We start from the raw sequence: 21,498 nt of genomic DNA, 5'->3' as shown, positions 1-21,498 counted from the left end.
AACTTACCCCACTCTCCCCTATTATATAACTAACAAAGACTAAGTCTGTCAATTCACTGATAGCTATTATTACATGTGAACGCAATATTTTCAGTACATGCAAAACTGTTGTAAATACTAAAGTTAACCAGTGAAAGAGAAGTCTTCTGAGGCCGGGATTATAGGCATTGCGGCTTTTAAAGTAGATTTCCGATTGGAGCCGACATATGCAGCATTTACCGTGAATGGGATCTCTGCGAACGCAGTAACATTGTTTTTAAAAACTGCAACGCCTATAATTGAATCGGCCTGAGTTGAAGTTGTTTCACTGGATGGGATAAAGATCTGGAGAAAAGGACACAGTAGAGTTGGAGGAGAAGGAGCAGAGACTTACTGGCGTTGACAGGGACACTCAGGACGATGCCCAGAGAGATTAATGTGGGGTAAGTGATGGCTATGCCAAAGTTCACCAGGATATTGAAAGCTGTGGAGGAGAAAAGTCAAGTCAAACTTTACTAAGCAGCTACAACTATTTTACTCACAGTCAAAAAGAGGAACTAGTCAGCAAGTAAAAGGCAACTTTTCAATGCAGCTTATTAACTAAATTAATTAATTTGGGTGAGCGGGAAGGGGGGGGGGTTGCATCAGTATCCACACTGGTTGCAGTTTTGCATCAGTATCTACACTGAAACTAATCTACAGAAGTCAGTGCTTACCAAAGAGCAGGCCTGCTACCCCACAGAGGTATAACCAGGGGATGTCCTCAGGAGAACCAAAGTATTCCACATGGGTGAAGTACAGGATGACTGGCACAAAGCTGATGAACACAAAATTAGCGCCCCCGACGATCGTCAGAAAGAGAGCTGCCTCCCCAAACTTGGCACTGCCCAGGACCATTTTAAAAAGCACCTGTGGAGAGAGACAGAGAGAGAGAGAGACAGAGAGAGAGAGAGAGATAGAGAGAGATGGAGAGAGAGAGAGAGAGAGAGAGAGAGAGAGAGAGACCGTGATCCAGGGAAAGAGATAGAGGAGGGAGGGAGTGGATTTATCACGTACAGTAGGCACCTCATAAATCCACCCCCCTTTCCACCCCTTAACGAGAACATGCGGGCAGACCAAAGAGAGAGGGAGTACCTGCCAACCATCTCTCTGGCCTGGCACTCTGCCACCGCTGTCTATTGACCACATTAGGCCATTGTAACAGCAGGGCAGGAGACACCACAAAGCAGCCATATTATAGAACAGGAGACACCACAGAGCAGCCATATTATAGAACAGGAGACACCACAGACCAGCCATATTATAGAACAGGAGACACCACAGAGCAGCCATATTATAGAACAGGAGACACCACAGACCAGCCATATTATAGAACAGGAGACACCACAGAGCAGCCATATTATAGATCAGGGGACACCACAGAGCAGCCATATTATAGAACAGGAAACACCACAGAACAGCCATATTATAGAACAGGAGACACCACAGAACAGCCATATTATAGAACAGGAGACACCACAAAGCAGCCATATTATAGAACAGGAGACACCACAGACCAGCCATATTATAGAACAGGAGACACCACAGACCAGCCATATTATAGAACAGGAGACACCACAGAACAGCCATATTATAGAACAGGAGACACCACAGACCAGCCATATTATAGAACAGGAGACACCACAGAACAGCCATATTATAGAACAGGAGACACCACAAAGCAGCCATATTATAGAACAGGAGACACCACAGAGCAGCCATATTATAGAACAGGAGACACCACAGAGCAGCCATATTATAGAACAGGAGACACCACAGACCAGCCATATTATAGAACAGGAGACACCACAGAACAGCCATATTATAGAACAGGAGACACCACAGACCAGCCATATTATAGAACAGGAGACACCACAGACCAGCCATATTATAGAACAGGAGACACCACAGAACAGCCATATTATAGAACAGGAGACACCACAGAGCAGCCATATTATAGAACAGGAGACACCACAGAGCAGCCATATTATAGAACAGGAGACACCACAGAGCAGCCATATTATAGAACAGGAGGCACCACAGAGCAGCCATATTATAGAACAGGAGACACCACAGACCAGCCGTATTATAGAACAGGAGACACCACAGAGCAGCCATATTATAGAACAGGAGACACCACAGAACAGCCATATTATAGAACAGGAGACACCACAGAGCAGCCATATTATAGAACAGGAGACACCACAGACCAGCCATATTATAGAACAGGAGACACCACAGACCAGCCATATTATAGAACAGGAGACACCACAGACCAGCCATATTATAGAACAGGAGACACCACAGAACAGCCATATTATAGAACAGGAGGCACCACAGAGCAGCCATATTATAGAACAGGAGACACCACAGAGCAGCCATATTATAGAACAGGAGACACCACAGAGCAGCCATATTATAGAACAGGAGACACCACAGAGCAGCCATATTTATATACCCATCAACCCCTCTTTGTGTCTGTCTGTCCTCCACAGGCAGTCATTATATATATCTGGGGACCCTAAGGGGTGCACATTTTGGTTGTTGCCCTAGCACTACACAGCTGATTCAAATAATCAAAGCTTGATGATGAGTTCATTATTTGAATCCGCTGTGTAGTACTAGGGCAAAAACCAAAACGTGCACCCCTTGGGAAACGCCGATACAGTGTATATACCCATCAATCTATCTGTCTGTCTGTCTGCCTGTCCAACCTGGCTATCAATTTGACCATCATACTGACTCTGAATGTCAGGTTCTGGAGGCCTATCAATGCACAAATTAAACACCAAAACTACATACCCACACATCCATCCATCTGTCTGTTCAAACTATAATGATCTGCCTGTCACAGTCTGAACATCAAGTACTGCAGGTCTATCAAATTAAACACCAAACTAGATACCACAATTGCGGCCCTTTTAGCCCAGCCCAGATGTTTTAGAATGCTTCATAGTATTTCATAATATCTAATCTAGTCTCCTGTCACCTGATTATATAAGGAACAAATACAAGGAGCCTGGCGAGCCTGTCCCTGTATACACAAATAATCCTTTCATCAGACCTAACGTTGCTCTTAATCTGTATCTCATAAAGGACGATGTTTGGGGGATTCATTCTTTGAAACGTTTAGAGTACATCTTCATCTCACTGAAGGAGATAGGTGAATGAAAAGAAAAATGGAGATACATAAAAGGTGTCAGAACTGACACACTCCCTTCCAACCACAAAGGATGAGGTGTTCCTTTGATGTTGTCCTTCATATGATAAAAACGACTTTTAAGAGAAGGCTATACCATGTCTAACAGTTAAGCAAACAAATGCGTCCTGTGTGTGTGTGTGTGTGTGTGTGTGTGTTCGTGCGGGCGTGCGTGTGAATGTGTGTGTGCGTGTTTGTTCATAGCCTACCTTGTAGAGTGCAGACATTGAAGCGGAGGCCACAACAAAGGTGATTCCCATGACAGAGTGGCTGTGGAAACCGTCAGCGTACGTCATCATCACAATGCCAGCGATGGCAAAGATGGCCGCTACGATCTGCACAGGGAAAAGTGGAGAGGACACATTACAATATATACCACCTAGTAGGTTTCATAAGGAGCGGGGCAGTCCCACTGCTTACGTTATTGGATCGGATAGTGTAGAAGGAGGAAGGGGATTGTTAGGGTTGAACCGGGATGTGGACATGAAGCTAATATATAGTTAGGGTAATGGTTGAATTCTTTCACTTTGAATTCAATCTGGATATATTCATAGTGAAACTAGAAGTATGTCAACTGCAGTTAAATCTACCACAGATACATTTTCCTCCTGAGAAAGAAGAGTCACTGTTGACTTGACACACCAGGATCCACTTCTGATTTACTTTATACTTGGTCTGAGATCAGAGCATCAATCAGTAAGTGTGATGTGTCCCAAATGGCACCCTATTCCCCTGGGCCCTGGTCAAATGTAGTGCACTATAAAGGGAATAATTTGGAACACAACCTAAGACAGGTAGTAAAACCTGGAGCAGCCTTGAGCCCAGCGAGTGAGGTAAGTTATGGTCGGAGAACCTTACAGTAGCACTGAACAGGTTCACGCCCCAATGGCCTTGTGTGTGTCAGAGTGACAGGGTGTGTTTATATGTGTGTCCCTCTCTTTCACTCCCCTCTTCCTGTCCTCCAGCCGTTCCCCCTCCCTTTCCTCCAGCCGTTCCCCCTCCCTTTCCTCCAGCCGTTCCCCCTCCATGTCCTCCAGCCGTTCCCCCTCCCTGTCCTCCAGCTGTATTCCCCCCTCCCTGTCCTCCAGCCGTTCCCTCCTCTTTCCTCCAGCCGTTCCCCCTCCCTGTCCTCCAGCCGTTCCCCCTCCCTGTCCTCCAGCCGTTCCTCCTCCATTTCCTCCAGCCGTTCCCCCTCCCTGTCCTCCAGCTGTACCCCCTCTCTTTCCTCCAGCCGTTCCCCCTCCCTGTCCTCCAGCTGTTCCCCCTCCCTGTCCTCCAGCTGTACCCCCTCTCTTTCCTCCAGCCGTTCCCCCTCCCTGTCCTCCAGCTGTTCCCCCTCCCTGTCCTCCAGCTGTTCCCCCTCTCTTTCCTCCAGCCGTTCCCCCTCCCTTTCCTCCAGCCATTCCCCTCCCTGTCCTCCAGCCGTTCCCCCTCCATTTCCTCCAGCCGTTCCCCCTCCATTTCCTCCAGCCGTTCCCCCTCCCTATCCTCCAGCTGTTCCCCCTCCCTGTCCTCCAGCTGTTCCCCCTTCCTTTCCTCCAGCTGTTCCCCCTCCCTTTCCTCCAGCTGTTCCCCCCCTTTCCTGCAGCTGACACCCCTCCCTGTCCTCCAGCTGTTCCCCCTCCCTTTCCTCCAGATGTTCCCCCTCCCTTTCCTCCAGCTGTTCCCCCTCCCTTTCCTCCAGCTGTTCACCCTCCCTTTCCTCCAGCTGTTCCCCCTCCCTTTCCTCCAGCTGTTCCCCCTCCCTGTCCTCCAGCTGTTCCCCCTTCCTTTCCTCCAGCTGTTCCCCCTCCCTGTCCTCCAGCTGTTCCCCCTCCCTGTCCTCCAGCTGTTCCCCCTCCCTGTCCTCCAGCTGTTCCCCCTATCTGTCCTCCAGCTGTTCCCTCTTCCTGTCCTCCAGCTGTTCCCCCTCCCTTTCCTCCAGCTGGTCCCTCCCACAGTAATGTATGTTGCTGGTGTAATGGTGAACACAATGCAAACACACACAAGCACCTGCACAAACACAAACACAGTCCTGATAATCAGATACTATCTGGTCCAGGGCCCAGTGGCTTTCCAATCAGTAAAGACAGTCTCCACCATGCAGGAAAGGAATGATGGGCTGTGTGTGTGTGTGTGTGTGTGAGTTGAATAGGGACTTGGCTTGGGCCAGCTGAGTGGAAGAGCACTGCATTAGAGAGGTGTCAGGAAGACAAACGATCCCTGTGATTAAACATGATGCTTCATTTGTAAATCGGGAGGTGCCGGAACAAAAAGTGAGTGTGAGAGGGGGGTGACCTGGGTGGCTCTGAGGTCGTGAGGGGGGGTGACCTGGGGGCTCTGTGGTCGTGAGAGGTGGGTGACCTGGGGGGCTCTGAGGTACTGGAACGCATAATAACATTTCAAAAAATGTGCCAGATCCTGTTCCGGCAGGATGTGGCTCAAATTAAGCACTGGTTACACCTGGAAAGAGCCAAATGAACAGTAAACATTACACTCACAAAAGTTCCAAAATAATAAAGACATTTCAAATATCATATTATGTGCAAATAGTTAAAGTACAAAATAAATCAACATAAATATGGGTTGTATTTACAGTGGTGTTTGTTCTTCACTGGTTGCCATTTTCTTGTGGCAACAGTTCACAAATCTTGCTGCTGTGATGGCACACTGTGGTATTTCACCCAGTAGATAAGGGAGTTTATCAAAATTGGGTTTGTTTTCTAATTCTTTATGGGTCTGTGTAATCTGAGGGAAATATGTGTCTCTAATATGGTCATACATTTGGCAGGAGGTTAGGAAGTGCAGCTCAGTTTCCACCTCATTTTGTGGGCAGTGTGCACATAGCCTGTCTTCTCTTGAAAGCCAGGTCTGCCTACAGCGGCCTTTCTCAATAGCAAGGCTATGCTCATAGTCTGTACATTATCACAGCTTTCCTTAAGTTTGGGTCAGTCACAGTGGTCAGGTATTCTGCCACTGTGTACTCTCTGTTTAGGGCCAAATACCATTGTAGTTTGCTCTGTTTTTTTGTTAATTATTTTCAATGTGTAATTATCTTTTTGTTTTCTCATGATTTGGTTGGGTCTAATTGTGTTGCTGTCCTGGGGCTCTGTGGGGTCTGTTTGTGTTTGTGAACAGAGCCCCAGGACCAGCTTGCTTAGGGGACTCTTCTCCAGGTTCATCTCTCTATAGGTGATGGCTTTGTTGTGGAAGGTTTGGGAATCACTTCCTTTTAGGTGGTTGTAGAATTTAATGGCTCTTTTCTGGATTTTGATAATTAGCGAGTATCGGTCTAATTCTATTCTGCATGCATTATTTGGTGTTTTACGTTATTTTTATGGATATTTTTGCATAATTCTGCATGCAGAGTCTCAATTTGGTGTTTGTCCCATTTTGTGAATTATTGGTTGGTGAGCGGACCCCAGACCTCACAACCATAAAGGGCAATGGGTTCTATAACTGATTCAATTATTTTTAGCAAGATCCTAATTGGTATGTTGAATTTTATGTTCCTTTTGATGGCATAGAAGGCCCTTCTTGCCTTGTCTCTCAGAGCGTTCACAGCTTTGTGGAAGTTACCTGTGGCGCTGATGTTTAGGCTGAGGTATGTGTAGTTTTTTTGTGTGCTCTAAGACAACGGTCTCTAGATGGAATTTGTATTGGTGGTCCTGGCAACTGGACCTTTTTTGGAACACCAATATCTTTGTCTTACTGAAGTCGATTTGTCTTTACTGTCAGGGCCCAGGTATGGGAGAATCTGTGCAGAAGATCTAGGTGCTGCTGTAGGCCCTCCTTGGTTGGTGACAGAAGCACCAGATCATCAGCAAACAGTAGACAATCGACTTCAGATTCTAGTAGAGTGAGGCCGGGTGCTGCAGACTGTTCTAGTGGCCTCGCCAATTCGTTTATATATCACCCTCTTTCTCCCTCTCTCTCTCTTTCTGCATTGCAGGCTGCCTGCCTGTCAGTCACCTCTTTAGCTACATAAAATATAGAATGACCTGCCAGTTCAACCCATTACGCAACGTTGACTTGAATGGGGATGTCCATTCTCTAGGAATGCCAGCTATGTCAGTCACATAGAAATATAATTACTAGAAGATATAACGCACCTCATACCATGGCAATCTGACTGGAACACTCATGGGTATACTCAATATGGCTGACATGGTAATTTTATTTCTATGGTCAGTCACCTTTCTACCGAGATTAGTTTCTCTGAGAAGCCTGCTGCTTTGCTGCATGGGTTTCTGGGAAATTGACCCTTTTGTTTTCCTTTCTCACACACTGCTGTGTCAGCAAACCCAAGGTCAGGGAATGGGGAAATGGACCAAGACTGGGTCTGTGCTCTGGGTTTGAGGCAGTCTCTCACTCACACTCCCACCACTCCACCACAACACTAGGCCACACTCGCAGAAGAGGTTTCTAACCCCAAGGGTCTTTCCGAGTTTAATAAAGGTTAAATTAAAATACAAAACTCCAGCGGAGAAATGTGTGTGTGACTGATTGGGTTAGAACCTGGGTGGGTCTCGTGTGCCTCAAGGGAGGCTGTGCTACCTTGCTGAGCTAAAGCCTAGGCAAGGTTACTCTCACACCTCTCACACCTCTCCATAACAACATAAAACTACAGGAGGGAGATACAGGACTCGGAGATACACTCAGAGATATAACTGCCAAAATAATGGAAACACTTGAGTAAATGAGGGATACAAAGTATATTGAAAGCAGGTGCTTCCACACAGGTGTGGTTCCTGAGTTAATTAAGCAATTAACATCCCATCATGCTTAGGGTCATGTGTAAAAATGCTGGGCAGGCCATTATTTTGGCCATTATTTTGGCTACCATGGCTATGCCCCCATAGGATGACAATGCCACCATCCACAGGGCACGAGTGGTCACTGAATGGTGAACATGAAAACGATGTAAACCATATGTCATGGCCGTCTCAGTCACCAGTTCTCAACCCAATTGAACACTTATGGGAGATTCTGGAGCCGCGCCTGAGACAGTGTTTTCCACCATCAACAAATCACCAAATTATGTAATTTCTCGTGGAAGAATGGTGTCGGATACCTCCAATAGAGTTCCAGACACTTGTAGAATCTGTGCCAAAGCACATTGAAGCTGTTCTGGCTCGTGGTGGCCCAACGCCCTATTAAGACACTTTATGTTGGTGTTTCCTTTATTTTGGCAGATACCTGTACATACAGTTCATTCGGAAAGTATTCAGACCCCATGACTGTTTTCCACATTTTGTTACGTTACAGCCTTATTCGCAATGCAATAAATGCAATTAGACATGTCTATGTGTAGATTTGAATTCAGGCTGTAACACAACAAAATGTAGAGTAAGTCAAGGGGTATAAATACTTTCTGAAGGCGCTGTACGTACAGAATGGGAGAGATGCCATCCCTTATATAGCATCTCCTACTGACAGCTATCCACCCACCTCACCCAGGAAATAGCCCTGGGGCCCCGAGCCATCTGCAAGCTAAGTACCAGAACACTGCCATACTTCAGAGGGATGATCTGACTCTCCCCAGCCTCTCCCCCTCGTACCCTCTCCCCTTCTCTCTCCCTCACTCTTCATTTTCATTTGAAGGAAAGCCCATCCATGATCCTCTGCATTACTGCAGACATCAAAACACTGCAATATCCATCACCAGTCAGAGAGAGAGAGAGAGCGAGAGTGAGAGTTAGAGAGAGAGAGGGAGAGAGGAGGGAGAGAGAGAGAATTAGAGGGAGAGAGAATTAGAGAGAGAGAGAGTAGGGATGAGGGAGAGAGGAGGGAGGAGGGAGAGGAGACAGGAGAGAGATGGGGGAGAGAGAGAGAGAGAAAGAAATAGGAGGATTACTCAGAGCTTTCATCACAGACGGGGGTAGTGAGGGATAATGACGGGAGGGAGAGCGAGAGAGAGCGAGGGAGACATTCAGATTAGCTGTTTTCCTTCCAGACCTTCCCTCTAGTCATTCACACATACAGTACATACACACATTCATTCATTTATCCGGATTAGTCACAGTGAGATAAAATGTATTTTGCAAGAGAGACCTGAACAAGAGAGACCTGAACAAGAGAGACCTGAACAAGAGAGACCTGAACAAGAGAGACCTGAACAAGAGAGACCTGAACTTCTCAGAATAGGAGGGCTGATCTAGGATCAGTTTGACCTTTGAGATCATAATGAATATGATTATATGGACAGGGGGACCTGATGCTAAATCAGCCTTTCTACTCTGAGGCACTTTTTGAATAAGGGGACTGCATGGGACCTAGTTTGGGAGTTCTAAATCTAGGCTACAGGTTCATCAAGACAGGACTGTGCGGGACACATTTTTTGGTACCGTGACTTTTTGTCTGGGCTGCTTCAAATGAGTTTGAGCCCGCTCCCACGAGATTTCATACCGCGCCCACAGGTTTTTTTTTGCCGACATCCCACCTGCTCCCGCCAGATCTCTTCCAGCTCCTGCCCAGTCCCACAATGTTAAAATTACACATCTTCAAAACCACCATTTTATGCATTATATTGTGCAATGAATGCATAATTTCATAAGACATTTGCTGGTTGGAATAAAGTCATTTTATTAAAACAAACTCCAGTGTAAACAAACTCATTTGAAGTAGCCCAGACAAAAAGTCACTTAGAAAATGTGGGTCATCTCAACTCTAACTAAGAGAAGGGAAAGGCTATTAATAGGCTGACTATTGCCCAGTCATATTACCATTATTTCATTACCTTTAGAAAAGGATTAATAACATACTTTCCAGTGAGAAATGCAAGCTGATAATTGCTTACACAAACTAAATGACATGGAGGATTGTCTTTGCCGCCACTGTTTGAAGCATCCGTGCGAGCCGGTTGTGTAAAGTCAGCCCCAGTTAGAGGTGGGGGGGGACACAAGCAGCCAGAATGACAGAGAGGGATTCATGTGATAGATAAGTGGTTTTATAACCAATTCGCAACACATTTAAAATGGCGATACAACCATTATACAATCATTTGCGGGTGTAAAATAATATTTTCGTCCTGAATGTGTCTTTCTGACCGCCCGGTGCCTGCCTGCAGCGTGAACCATTCCGACCGCGCCGCACACTTCTCTGTCGGGTCCCACTGGCGACCCGGGAATCCCGCTCTACATCAACACTCATTTCTGTCTTCTCTATCGCTCTGAGAGCAAACTGTTCCAGTTCAGAAGAGGATCATATATAAATAATGTCATTACAAGGACACAGCTAGCTGCAACCTGTTGTTGGCTAATTACCATTGCCCCTTAGCAAGCACCAGTTAGCCTCGAGCTAGCCTCGAGCCAGGCCCATCTCCCGGCTATCTACCTCTCTGTCAACCGGACGGGACCTCCTAGTGTTGACACTGAGCCCCGCCGATCCAACACGACTGGTTTGCCGATGAAATCGTCTGATGTGGTTTTAACAGGCTTCCCGTTACGACGTCGACCACGAAGATCCATCTGCTAGCCCCGGCCCGCTAGCACACGCAAACTACAACTGTGCTTCCTGCTAGCCTGTGCTGTAGCACCAATTTCAAACTGCTCTCGGACTCCCATATTGCTGTTCACTGGACCTTATGATCACTCAGCTGCACAGCTGATGTCTGCTGGACTGTTCCTTTACACGGTACCCTGTCCTGTTTATTCTGTTTAGCCTCAGCCCAAACTTTATCGCCATTACCAGTTGTTGTCTTAGCTCTCTCTAATAACACCTGTGATTGCTTTATGCCTCTCTCCCATGTCAATATGCCTTGCTTATTGCTGTTCCAGCTAGTTCTTATTATACAATTTCACTGTAAAAACCCAAGTCCCTCTCAAACTGCCTCAAATCGTTCCCTTGTTCCACCCCCCATACACGCCGAGACCGGCTCAATCCGTGCCTCCAGTGATGCTATCTCTTTTATTGTTACCCAACGCTTAGGTTTACCTCAACTGTACTAATATCCTTCCATATCCTTTTCTGTACAGAATGCCCTGAATCTTTTCTACAACGCCCGGAAATCTGCCCCCTTTATTCTCTGTACCCAACGCACTAGAAGACCAGTTCTTAAAGCCTTTAGCCGTATTCTTATTCTACTCCTCCTCTGTTCCTCTGGTGATGTAGAGGCTAACCCAGGCCCTGCAGCCCTCAGTATCCCTCCTACTCCCCAGGAGCTATCATTTGTTGACTTCTGTAACCGTAAAATGATTGTTTTTCTGCATGTTCATATCAGAAGTCTCCTTCCTAAGTTTGAGTTATTCACTGCGTTAGCACACTCCGCCAACCCTGATGTTCTAGCAGTGTCTGAATCCTGGCTTAGGAAGGCCACCAAAAATTCAGAAATTTCCATCCCCAACTATAACATTTTACGTCTAGATAGAACTGCCAAAGGGGGTGGAGTTGCAATCTACTGTAGAGATAGCCTGCAGAGCTCTATCATACTATCCAGGTCTGTGCCCAAACAGTTTGAGCTCCTACTTCTAAAAATCCACCTTTCCAGAAATAAGTCTCACTGTTGCCGCTTGCTACAGACCCCCCTCAGCCCCCAGCTGTGCCCTGGACACCATATGTGAATTGATTGCCCCCCATTTATCCTCAGAGTTCGTACTGCTTGGTGACCTAAATTGGGATATGCTTAACACCCCGGCCATCCTACAATCCAAACTAGATGCCCTCAATCTCACACAAATTATCAACAAACCTACCAGGTACAACACCTAAATCTGTAAACATGGGCACCCTCATAGATATCATCCTGACTAATTTACCCTCTAAATACACCTCCGCTGTCTTCAACCAGGATCTCAGCAATCACTGCCTTATTGCCTGCGTCCGTAACGGGTCCGCGGTCAAACGACCACCCCTCATCACTGTCAAACGATCCCTAAAACACTTTAGCGAGCAAGCCTTCCTAATTGACCTGGCCCAGGTATCCTGGATGGATATAGATCTCATTCCGTCAGTAGAGGATGCCTGGTTGTTCTTTAAAAGTAATTTCCTCTCAATCGTAAATAAACATGCCCCATTCAAAAAATACAGAACTAAGAACAGATATAGCCCCTGGTTCTCCTCAGACTTGACTGCCCTTGACCAGCACAAAAACATCCTGTGGCGTACTGCATTAGCATCAAATAGCCCCCGCGATATGCAACTTTTCAGGGAAGTTGAGTTGAGTTGAGTTTGAGTTTATTTTTTTGCACATTAATCAACATTTCAGTAAAAGTGCCGGTTTTAGCCAGCCGGCTAATTTTCAACCGCAGTCCCTGGGCAGGTTATTAAAAACAATTACAATATAGACAATAACAACATAGAACAAGACATAGCATACAGACATAGCAACATAGGACAAGCAAGACGTAGCATACAGACAGAGCAACATAGAACAAAAAGCAGCAAGACAAAATTCATAAAAGCAACAAAGTGTTTCCACACCTCACAAGTTACAGACAACAGACATGGAAAGCGGCAACAGTTAGGAACCAATATACACAAGTAGTTAGGAAAGCAAAGGCTAACTTTTTCAAACAGAAATTTGCATCCTGTAGCACTAACTCCAAAAAGTTTTGGGACACTGTAAAGTCCATGGAGAATAAGAGCACCTCCTCCCATCTGCCCACTGCACTGAGGCTAGGAAACACTGTCACCACCGATAAATCTACAATAATCGAGAATTTCAACAAGCATTTTGCTACGGCTGGCCATGCTTTCCACCTGGCTACCACTACCCCGGCCACCAGCTCTGCACCCTCCGCTGCAACTTGCCCATGCCCCCCCGCTTCTCCTTCACACAAATCCAGACAGCTGATGTTCTGAAAGAGTTGCAAAATCTGGACCCCTACAAATCATCTGTGCTAGACAATCTGGACCCTTTCTTTCTAAAACTAGCCGCCGAAATTGTCGCAATCCCTATTAATAGCCTGTTCAACCTCTCTTTCGTAACGTCTGAGATCCCCAGAGATTGGAAAGCTGCCGCGGTCATCCCCCTCTTCAAAGGGGGTGACACTCTAGATCCAAACTGTTACAGACCTATATCCATCCTGCCCTGCCTTTCGAAAGTTTTTGAAAGCCAAGTTAACAAACAGATCACCGACCATTTCGTATCCCACCGTACCTTCTCCGCTATGCAATCTGGTTTCCGAGCTGGTCATGGGTGCACTTCAGCCATGCTCAAGGTCCTAAATGATATTATAACCGCGATCGATAACAGACAGTACTGTGCAGCCGTCTTCATCGACCTGGCCAAGGCTTTCGACTCTAAAACTAAATGCATGCTCCTCAATCGAACGCTGCTTGCACCCGCCCACCCAACTAGAATCACTACTCTCGACGGGTCTGACCTAGAGTATGTGGACAACTACATATACCTAGGTGTCTGGTTAGACTGTAAACTCTCCTTCCAGACTCACATTAAGAATCTCCAATCCAAAGTTAAATCTAGAATTGGCTTCCTATTTCGCAACAAAGCCTCCTTCACTCATGCTGCCAAACATGCCCTCGTAAAACTGATTATCCTACCGATCCTTGACTTCGGCGATGTCATTTACAAAATAGCCTCCAACACTCTACTCAGCAAATTGGATGTAGTCTATCACAGTGCCATCCGTTTTGTCTCCAAAGCCCCATACACTACACACCACTGTGACCTGTACGCTCTTGTTGGCTGGTCCTCACTACATATTCGTCGCCAAACCCACTGGCTCCAGGCCATCTATAAATCACTGCTAGGCAAATCCCCGCCTTATCTTAGCTCATCTTAGCCCATCTGAAATTAGCCCACCCAACTACCTCATCCCTATATTGTTATTTATTTTGCTCATTTGCACCCCAGTATCTCTATTTGCACATCATCTCTTGCACATCTATCATTCCAGTGTTAATATTAATTGTAATTATTTTGCACTATAGCCTATTTATTGCCTTACCTCCATAACTTACTACATTCGCACACACTGTATATATATTTTCTGTTGTATTTTTGACTTTATGTTTTGTTTACCCCATATGTAACTCTGTGTTGTTGTTTTTATTGCACTGCTTTGCTTTATCTTGGCCAGGTCGCAGTTGTAAATGAGAACTTGTTCTCAACTGCCTTACCTGGTTAAATAAAGGTGAAAAAAATAAAAATACAAAAAAATAAATAAAACACTTCAGTTTCCACATTAGGCTTTTCAGTACCGCTGTAGAGAGAAGGACACACTTCAGTTTCCACATTAGGCTTTTCAGTACCGCTGTAGAGAGAAGGACACACTTCAGTTTCCACATTAGGCTTTTCAGTACCGCTGTAGAGAGAAGGACACACTTCAGTTTCCACATTAGGCTTTTCAGTACCACTGTAGAGAGAAGGACACACTTCAGTTTCCACATTAGGCTTTTCAGTACCGCTGTAGAGAGAAGGACACACTTCAATTTCCACATTAGGTTTTTCGGTACCGCTGTAGAGAGAAGGGAACTCTCAGCCAGCCAGGACATCCTTAGCTTGGTTCTATCCAGCAACTTACTTATAGTTACTTTTCAGAATACCTTTGGTGCAGCAAGGTACATTGTTAATTTGACAAACTCTCTCGCAGAGTGACGCCAAGGTCCAAGTTCATTAACAATCATCTAACAATAACCCTTAATGAAATATCCCGCAGCCCTGACGGAGCAGTTACATCCACTTGAAAGCAAATGTTTTTTTCTGCACTGCAGTACAGATTATCTTCTGAATGCCCAAAACTTGATTGAGTTTACCTGGCTTAATGGAATAGTTCCAAAACTGTAAACAGTATTTAAAATACTTAAAATAGTTTTTGAACCGAGGCCTGCTCTCCATGCCCTCAACTCTTCTGAACCCAGGCCTGCTCTCCATGCCCTCAACTCTGAACCCAGGTCTGCTCTCCATGCCCTCAACTCTGAACCCAGGTCAGCTCTACATGCCCTCAACTCTTCTGAACCCAGGTCTGCTCTCCATGCCCTCAACTCTGAACCCAGGTCTGCTCTCCATGCCCTCAACTCTGAACCCAGGTCTGCTCTCCATGCCCTCAACTCTTCTGAACCCAGGCCTGCTCTCCATGCCCTCAACTCTGAACCCAGGTCTGCTCTCCATGCCCTCAACTCTGAACCCAGGTCAGCTCTACATGCCCTCAACTCTTCTGAACCCAGGCCTGCTCTCCATGCCCTCAACTCTTCTGAACCCAGGTCTGCTCTCCATGCCCTCAACTCTTCTGAACCCAGGTCTGCTCTCCATGCCCTCAACTCTTCTGAACCCAGGTCTGCTCTCCATGCCCTCAACTCTTCTGAACCCAGGTCTGCTCCCCATGCCCTCAACTCTTCTGAACTCAGGTCTGCTCTCCATGCCCTCAACTCTTCTTACTGAATCCTCTTCATTCCTTTGGGGAACACAGGGCTCCAGAACAGAGAAGGTTTAGGCTGCGTCTCAAATGGCAACCTATTTCCTATGTAGTACTACCTTTGACCAGGGCACATATCACTCTGGTCAAAAGTAGTGCACTATAAAGGAAATAGGTTGCCATTTGTGATGTAACCTAGGCTCCAACAAAGAGAGGTTTTAATAGAAAGGAAGTGTCAGAGTCTGGGAGGCAGGGAGCAATTAGCCCCTGGTTCATCCAGGTTAAATCCCACTAGAACAGGGAATCAGGGACACACAGTTAATTACTGCTCTAACTTAATTAGGTAGGACCTAGCTAGTTCAACTGAAACTGAGTCTGTGGTCATAATTAGGTAGGCCCTAGCTAGTTCAACTGAAACTGAGTCTGTGGTCTTAATTAGGTAGGACCTAGCTAGTTCAACTGAAACTGAGTCTGTGGTCATAATTAGGTAGGACCTAGCTAGTTCAACTGAAACTGAGTCTGTGGTCATAATTAGGTAGGACCTAGCTAGTTCAACTGAAACTGAGTCTGTGGTCTTAATTAGGTAGGACCTATCTAGTTCAACTGAAACTGAGTCTGTGGTCATAATTAGGTAGGACCTAGCTAGTTCAACTGAAACTGAGTCTGTGGTCTTAATTAGGTAGGACCTAGCTAGTTCAACTGAAACTGAGTCTGTGGTCATAATTAGGTAGGACCTAGCTCGTTCAACTGAAACTGAGTCTGTGGTCATAATTAGGTAGGACCTAGCTAGTTCAACTGAAACTGAGTCTGTGGTCATAATTAGGTAGGACCTATCTAGTTCAACTGAAACTGAGTCTGTGGTCATAATTAGGTAGGACCTATCTAGTTCAACTGAAACTGAGTCTGTGGTCATAATTCGGTAGGACATAGCTAGTTCAACTGAAACTGAGTCTGTGGTCATAATTAGGTAGGACCTAGCTAGTTCAACTGAGACTGAGTCAGTGTTCTACAAGATAAAGAAAGGGGACATTTTTATCTACCCATGAAATGAACTCTCATCTACTCATACCTGGAGGAATCTCCAGTCAGAATGATATCTCTCTTCGTAGGTTCCCAGGACATCTCCTGACAGACTTTGTGCGTTAAACACACACGCACACACACATACACACACACACACACACACACACACACACACACACACACACACACACACACACACACACACACACACACACACACACACACACACACACAGACCCACACGCAGAGTAACTCACCCTGACGCCCATGAAGCGGTCTCTCAGTACGATCCAGGAGAGAAGGAATACGAAGGCCTTGTTGCAGCAGAACAGAGCTGACACGTCTGTAGTGTTGATCTTCCTCAGGGCCTGCGTTAGAGACAAGATCACATGCCACAGCTTAAAATGAGCCACTTCGCCCAATTGCTAGATTTTCGGTGGCGTAGTCGGCTAAGATGTTGTCACGTGTGTTTTTGAAGCAGAGGGTCAATAGTTTGAGTCCAGTAAGGGGACAGGGACGGTGAAGGAAGCTATACTGCTAAGCACAGCGACGCCTGTTACACCTGCAGTCACTATACAATACTGTCACAGTCCCTAACCTGACACACACACACACACACACACACACACACACACACACACACACACACACACACACACACACATCCCAGGTTGAGGGGAAAGCAGCACAGTACCTGTAGGTACAGATAGTTGGTGAGGATCCACAGCAAGCCGAACGGAGCCACCTTACTGAAGAACACCTTGGCTGTCAGCCCGTCGTCCCCGAAGAACCGACAACACTCCCTATAGAGGAACACACACAGATGATCACACACAGGCATGCATGCACGCACACACATGCACACACACACAAAAAGGTGCACACACAGGTACACGTACATTTAAACAAACACAAACACAGAATCACATGTTAGTGTTAGTATACATAGTATATGATAGTGATGGGGGAAACCGATACAGTTACTTATCACAATATTATTTTGGACGATATTATATTGATACTTTGACCTTTTTTTCGATATGTAAAAAAAAATACATATATACTGTATATATACAGTATATATATCTATAATTATACTGTACAGTGCATTCTGAAATTTTGTTACAGCCTCATCAAAAATTGCCTCATCAATCTACACACAATACCCCATAATGACAAAGCAAAAACAGGTTTTTAGACATTTTTGCAAATGTATTACATATAAAAAACTTAAATATCACATTTACATAAGTATTCAGACCCTTTACTCAGTACTTTGTTGAAGCAACTTTGGCAGCGATTACAGCCTCGAGTCTTCTTGGGTATGACGCTACAAGCTTGGCACACCTGTATTTGGGGAGTTTCCCCCATTCTTCTCTGCAGATCCTCTCAAGCTCTGTCATGTTGGATGGGGAGCGTCGCTGCACAGCTATTTTCAGGTCTCTCCAGAGATGTTCGATTGGGTTCAAGTCCGGGCTCTGGCTGGGCCACTCAAGGACATTCAGAGACTTGTCCCGAAGCCACTCCTGTGTTGTCTTAGCTGTGTGCTTAGGGTCATTGTCCTGTTGGAAGGTGAACCTTCGCCCCAGTCTGAGGCCCTGAGCGCTCTGGAGCCGGTTTTCATCAAGGATCTCTAAAACCTAAGCCCTGGACTTCAGCCTGGAACTAAACTCAAGCACCAGATTAAGGCCGGGATTCAATCTGTTTTCATGTTGTCAACAATGCAGCCTTTTAAAGACAATTTCCGATTGAGCCATCATATGCAGCGTTTACCGTGAATGGGATCTCCGTAAATATGGAACATTGCCTTCAAAAGCCACATTGTCGACAACCTGCAATCATATTGAATCCCGATGACAACTGCGATTGGCGTCTGCCATATTGTCATGTATCTGTTATGTAATGTGGACTGGTGCCAGCTCTTCCACCCACTGTGTGGACTAACACATGCTAGGGCAGGGCTGCTTTAGGCCAGGAGAGGAGAGTCTGGGAGAGGAGAGGAGAGGAGAGGAGAGAGCATCTGGCAGCTTCACTGAAGTCTCTCCTCATCTCCCACAAAGCAGTGCATTCCACATTTCAGCCTCGCTAAAGCTGCTCTCCAGCCCCTGCATTTTCCAGGAGATCAGAACTCTGTTCATATTTCATTTGTTTTATGAAAGGACAGAGGGACGGGAGAGCAGGATGTGTCCCTAATGGTACCCTATTCCCTACAGTGCATTACCCTTAACCAGGGCCTAGTGCTCTAGTTTTGACCGGAGCCCTATGATCCCTGGTCAAAATATGTGCACTGTAAAGGGAATAGGGTACCATTTGGGACGTAGCCACTAGGTAGAGGGGGACAGATAGAGAGTGGCCCAGGTCGATATGTAGTCCAGAATCAGGGGAGCTACCATTAGACCAGACTATGGTATAACACAAGCCCTGCTTCCTCAATACATTAGACCAGACTATGGTATAACACAAGCCCTGCTTCCTCAATACATTAGACCAGACTATGGTATAACACGCGCCCTGCTTCCTCAATACATTAGACCAGACTATGGTATAACACAAGCCCTGCTTTCTCAATACATTAGACCAGACTATGGTATAACACAAGCCCTGCTTTCTCAATACATTAGACCAGACTATGGTATAACACAAGCCCTGCTTTCTCAATACATTAGACCAGACTATGGTATAACACGCGCCCTGCTTCCTCAGTGTTAGAAAGCTAACATCATAAAGGCTGTTCAGTATGCAGGCCACACAGTCAGAGCCAGGGGAGCAGGGAGAGCCCAGAACCAGATCCTTGCATAAGCACTTTTAGAAGCTCCGACACACACGCACACACACGCACACACAGACACACACGTACGAGCATGAGCGCACGACTGGAAGCACTCACAGGCATGCAGGCACGTATGCACACACACGCACTCACACGCACACACACGCACATACACACACACACCTCAATGTGTGTGCATCAGCAGCCCAGTGGGTTATAGAGATAAGGGATTTCTCTCAGAGGAAGAGCACGTCATGTGACTAAGCTGATCTAACTGTAGGCGCTGGCTTTTATTCAACTAGACTGCTGCTGTTCAACACACTACACTTCCCACTTAACTTTGGAAAGTAATGACTTTTTACCTAGACTTTTAGACAACCAGAGGTAATATTAAACCCACAGCCATCATGAAACACCAGAGCCACTATTATGATGCATAAACTTGGTACAATGCTTATATATCACAACAAGGCTATATTTGGCAATTCCATGATACTCCGCTACGCCTCTCAATGCAGTCTGAAATAGTTTTTTTCACTCCTTCTTTGTCCCCTGGTGTCCGTTGATGAACCTTTAGGACAACAGTTGATGTAAACAGTATAAATCCATTGTATTTGATTGATTGATTACCTGAACCTCTGTCTGGGGGTCTGTCTCTCGGGGCTCTTCCACAGGTGTCCAATGTAGTAGAGGGGGAAGAACAGGCAGTTCCAGGTGGTGGCGAACCAGGTGAGGGTGAAGGGAGCGTCGAACTGGGTATCCACAACAAAACAAAGGACTTTAACATTCTTATTAACATGTTTCATCTGCCACTTGCTAGCACTCCGTTGTGGATCGTGTGAATCTGAGTTTGAGTGTGTGTATGTGTTACGTTTAGAGCATGTAGCTTCCGTCAGGTTCTTTACCTGCTTAAAGGTGAGCTTGGCCAGCTGGGTGGACCCGGCCCATGACGAGCACACGCACATCACCATGGCAACGCCCCACAGCACCTTCTGAACCTGTACGGCCGTGATTTTGATGCAGCAGCGAAGTCTCCGCCTCCCCGTAGCAGGCTCCGCCCCCGGTGCCCCGCCGTTCGCCGCCTGGCCGTCCGCTGTGCTGCCCACCACATTCTCCCTGGGACGGTCTTCTCCTGAGCACAAATATTTTAATTTTTTTATTAATTAAGAATATCATTACTGCCAGAAGAAAACCTTGTAACACCTTGTTACCTCCTAACTACATATTTGTTCTATTTGTTTTTACATTCATTTAAATCAGTAGCTCCCCTCAACGTACTCTAGGTTTATGTTTTTACATTCATTTAAATCAGTAACTCCCCTCAGAAGAGTTGAATACAGCACTACAGTATGAGACCAGGGTAGTAATTTTCTGTGGGACTAGAAATATAAATAAAGATGTCACATGGCATTAGAGACCCATTACTGCTAAATCCTACAGATTCTATGGGGCTATTTCTGCCATTATAATACATTGAGACAACCGTAAACTTTATTGCATTCTTCAATTCAATAAGATATTACGACTCCTCTATGTCTATTATCCACACTGAATCATCCATCATTTGAAGTAGCCTGTCACTTTCAATAAGTTTAGGTCATTCACACAATGTCAACGCATTCTTCATACAATAACCTATTAGAGCTTACAGTATCTATGCAAACACTAAATGTTTCATCCTCCACTGAATATTCAGTAATTTAAAGTAATTTTTGTCTCTTTCAGGTCGTTTCCAGTTTTTAACTGAACTTGGACGAAATCTATTAGACAAAATCTGGTGTTCGAGTGTGGCAGTGTGTGTGGCAGTGTGTGTGGCAGTGTGTGTGTGGCAGTGTGTGTGGCAGTGTGTGTGGCAGTGTGTGTGTGGCAGTGTGTGTGTGGCAGTGTGTGTGTGGCAGTGTGTGTGGCAGTGTGTGTGGCAGTGTGTGTGGCAGTCAGTCTGCAGCCAAACAGAGGACAGGAGAGGGCAGGGGCTGATACCCAATCTGAGATGACTTCTACTCAGGAGTCTCTGCAACTTGACTTACAATGACACACACACACACACACACACACACACACACACACACACACAGACACACACACACACACACACACACACACACCTCCTTCATGTCTCTTCCATCATTCTGTCTGTCTGGAACATGTCCGGACTGACTTTGTCTGACTGTGACTTTGAAGAAGTGATTCAT

General features: G+C 45.9%; 1 protein-coding gene across 1 annotated transcript in view; it reads right to left on the bottom strand.

The window, feature by feature from the left end:
- slc35f3b (solute carrier family 35 member F3b) overlaps positions 1–21,498 on the bottom strand; it is a 25,360-nt gene extending 3,862 nt beyond the window's left edge. The window contains exons 1-8 of the mRNA XM_045211466.1: positions 21,465–21,498; positions 20,212–20,438; positions 19,937–20,058; positions 17,231–17,339; positions 16,794–16,904; positions 3,427–3,552; positions 696–888; positions 374–463 (exon numbers count right to left, since the gene is read on the bottom strand). Coding sequence (XP_045067401.1) covers positions 374–463; positions 696–888; positions 3,427–3,552; positions 16,794–16,904; positions 17,231–17,339; positions 19,937–20,058; positions 20,212–20,438; positions 21,465–21,498 — 1,012 coding nt within the window. The remainder of the gene's footprint in view (positions 1–373; positions 464–695; positions 889–3,426; positions 3,553–16,793; positions 16,905–17,230; positions 17,340–19,936; positions 20,059–20,211; positions 20,439–21,464) is intronic.

This window comes from Coregonus clupeaformis, chromosome 37 (assembly GCF_020615455.1).
Source record: "Coregonus clupeaformis isolate EN_2021a chromosome 37, ASM2061545v1, whole genome shotgun sequence".
In the NCBI taxonomy this organism is placed as follows: domain Eukaryota; kingdom Metazoa; phylum Chordata; class Actinopteri; order Salmoniformes; family Salmonidae; genus Coregonus; species Coregonus clupeaformis.
The sequence above is the reverse complement of the archived record's forward strand: the minus strand, read 5'-3'. Positions and strand labels throughout refer to the sequence as shown.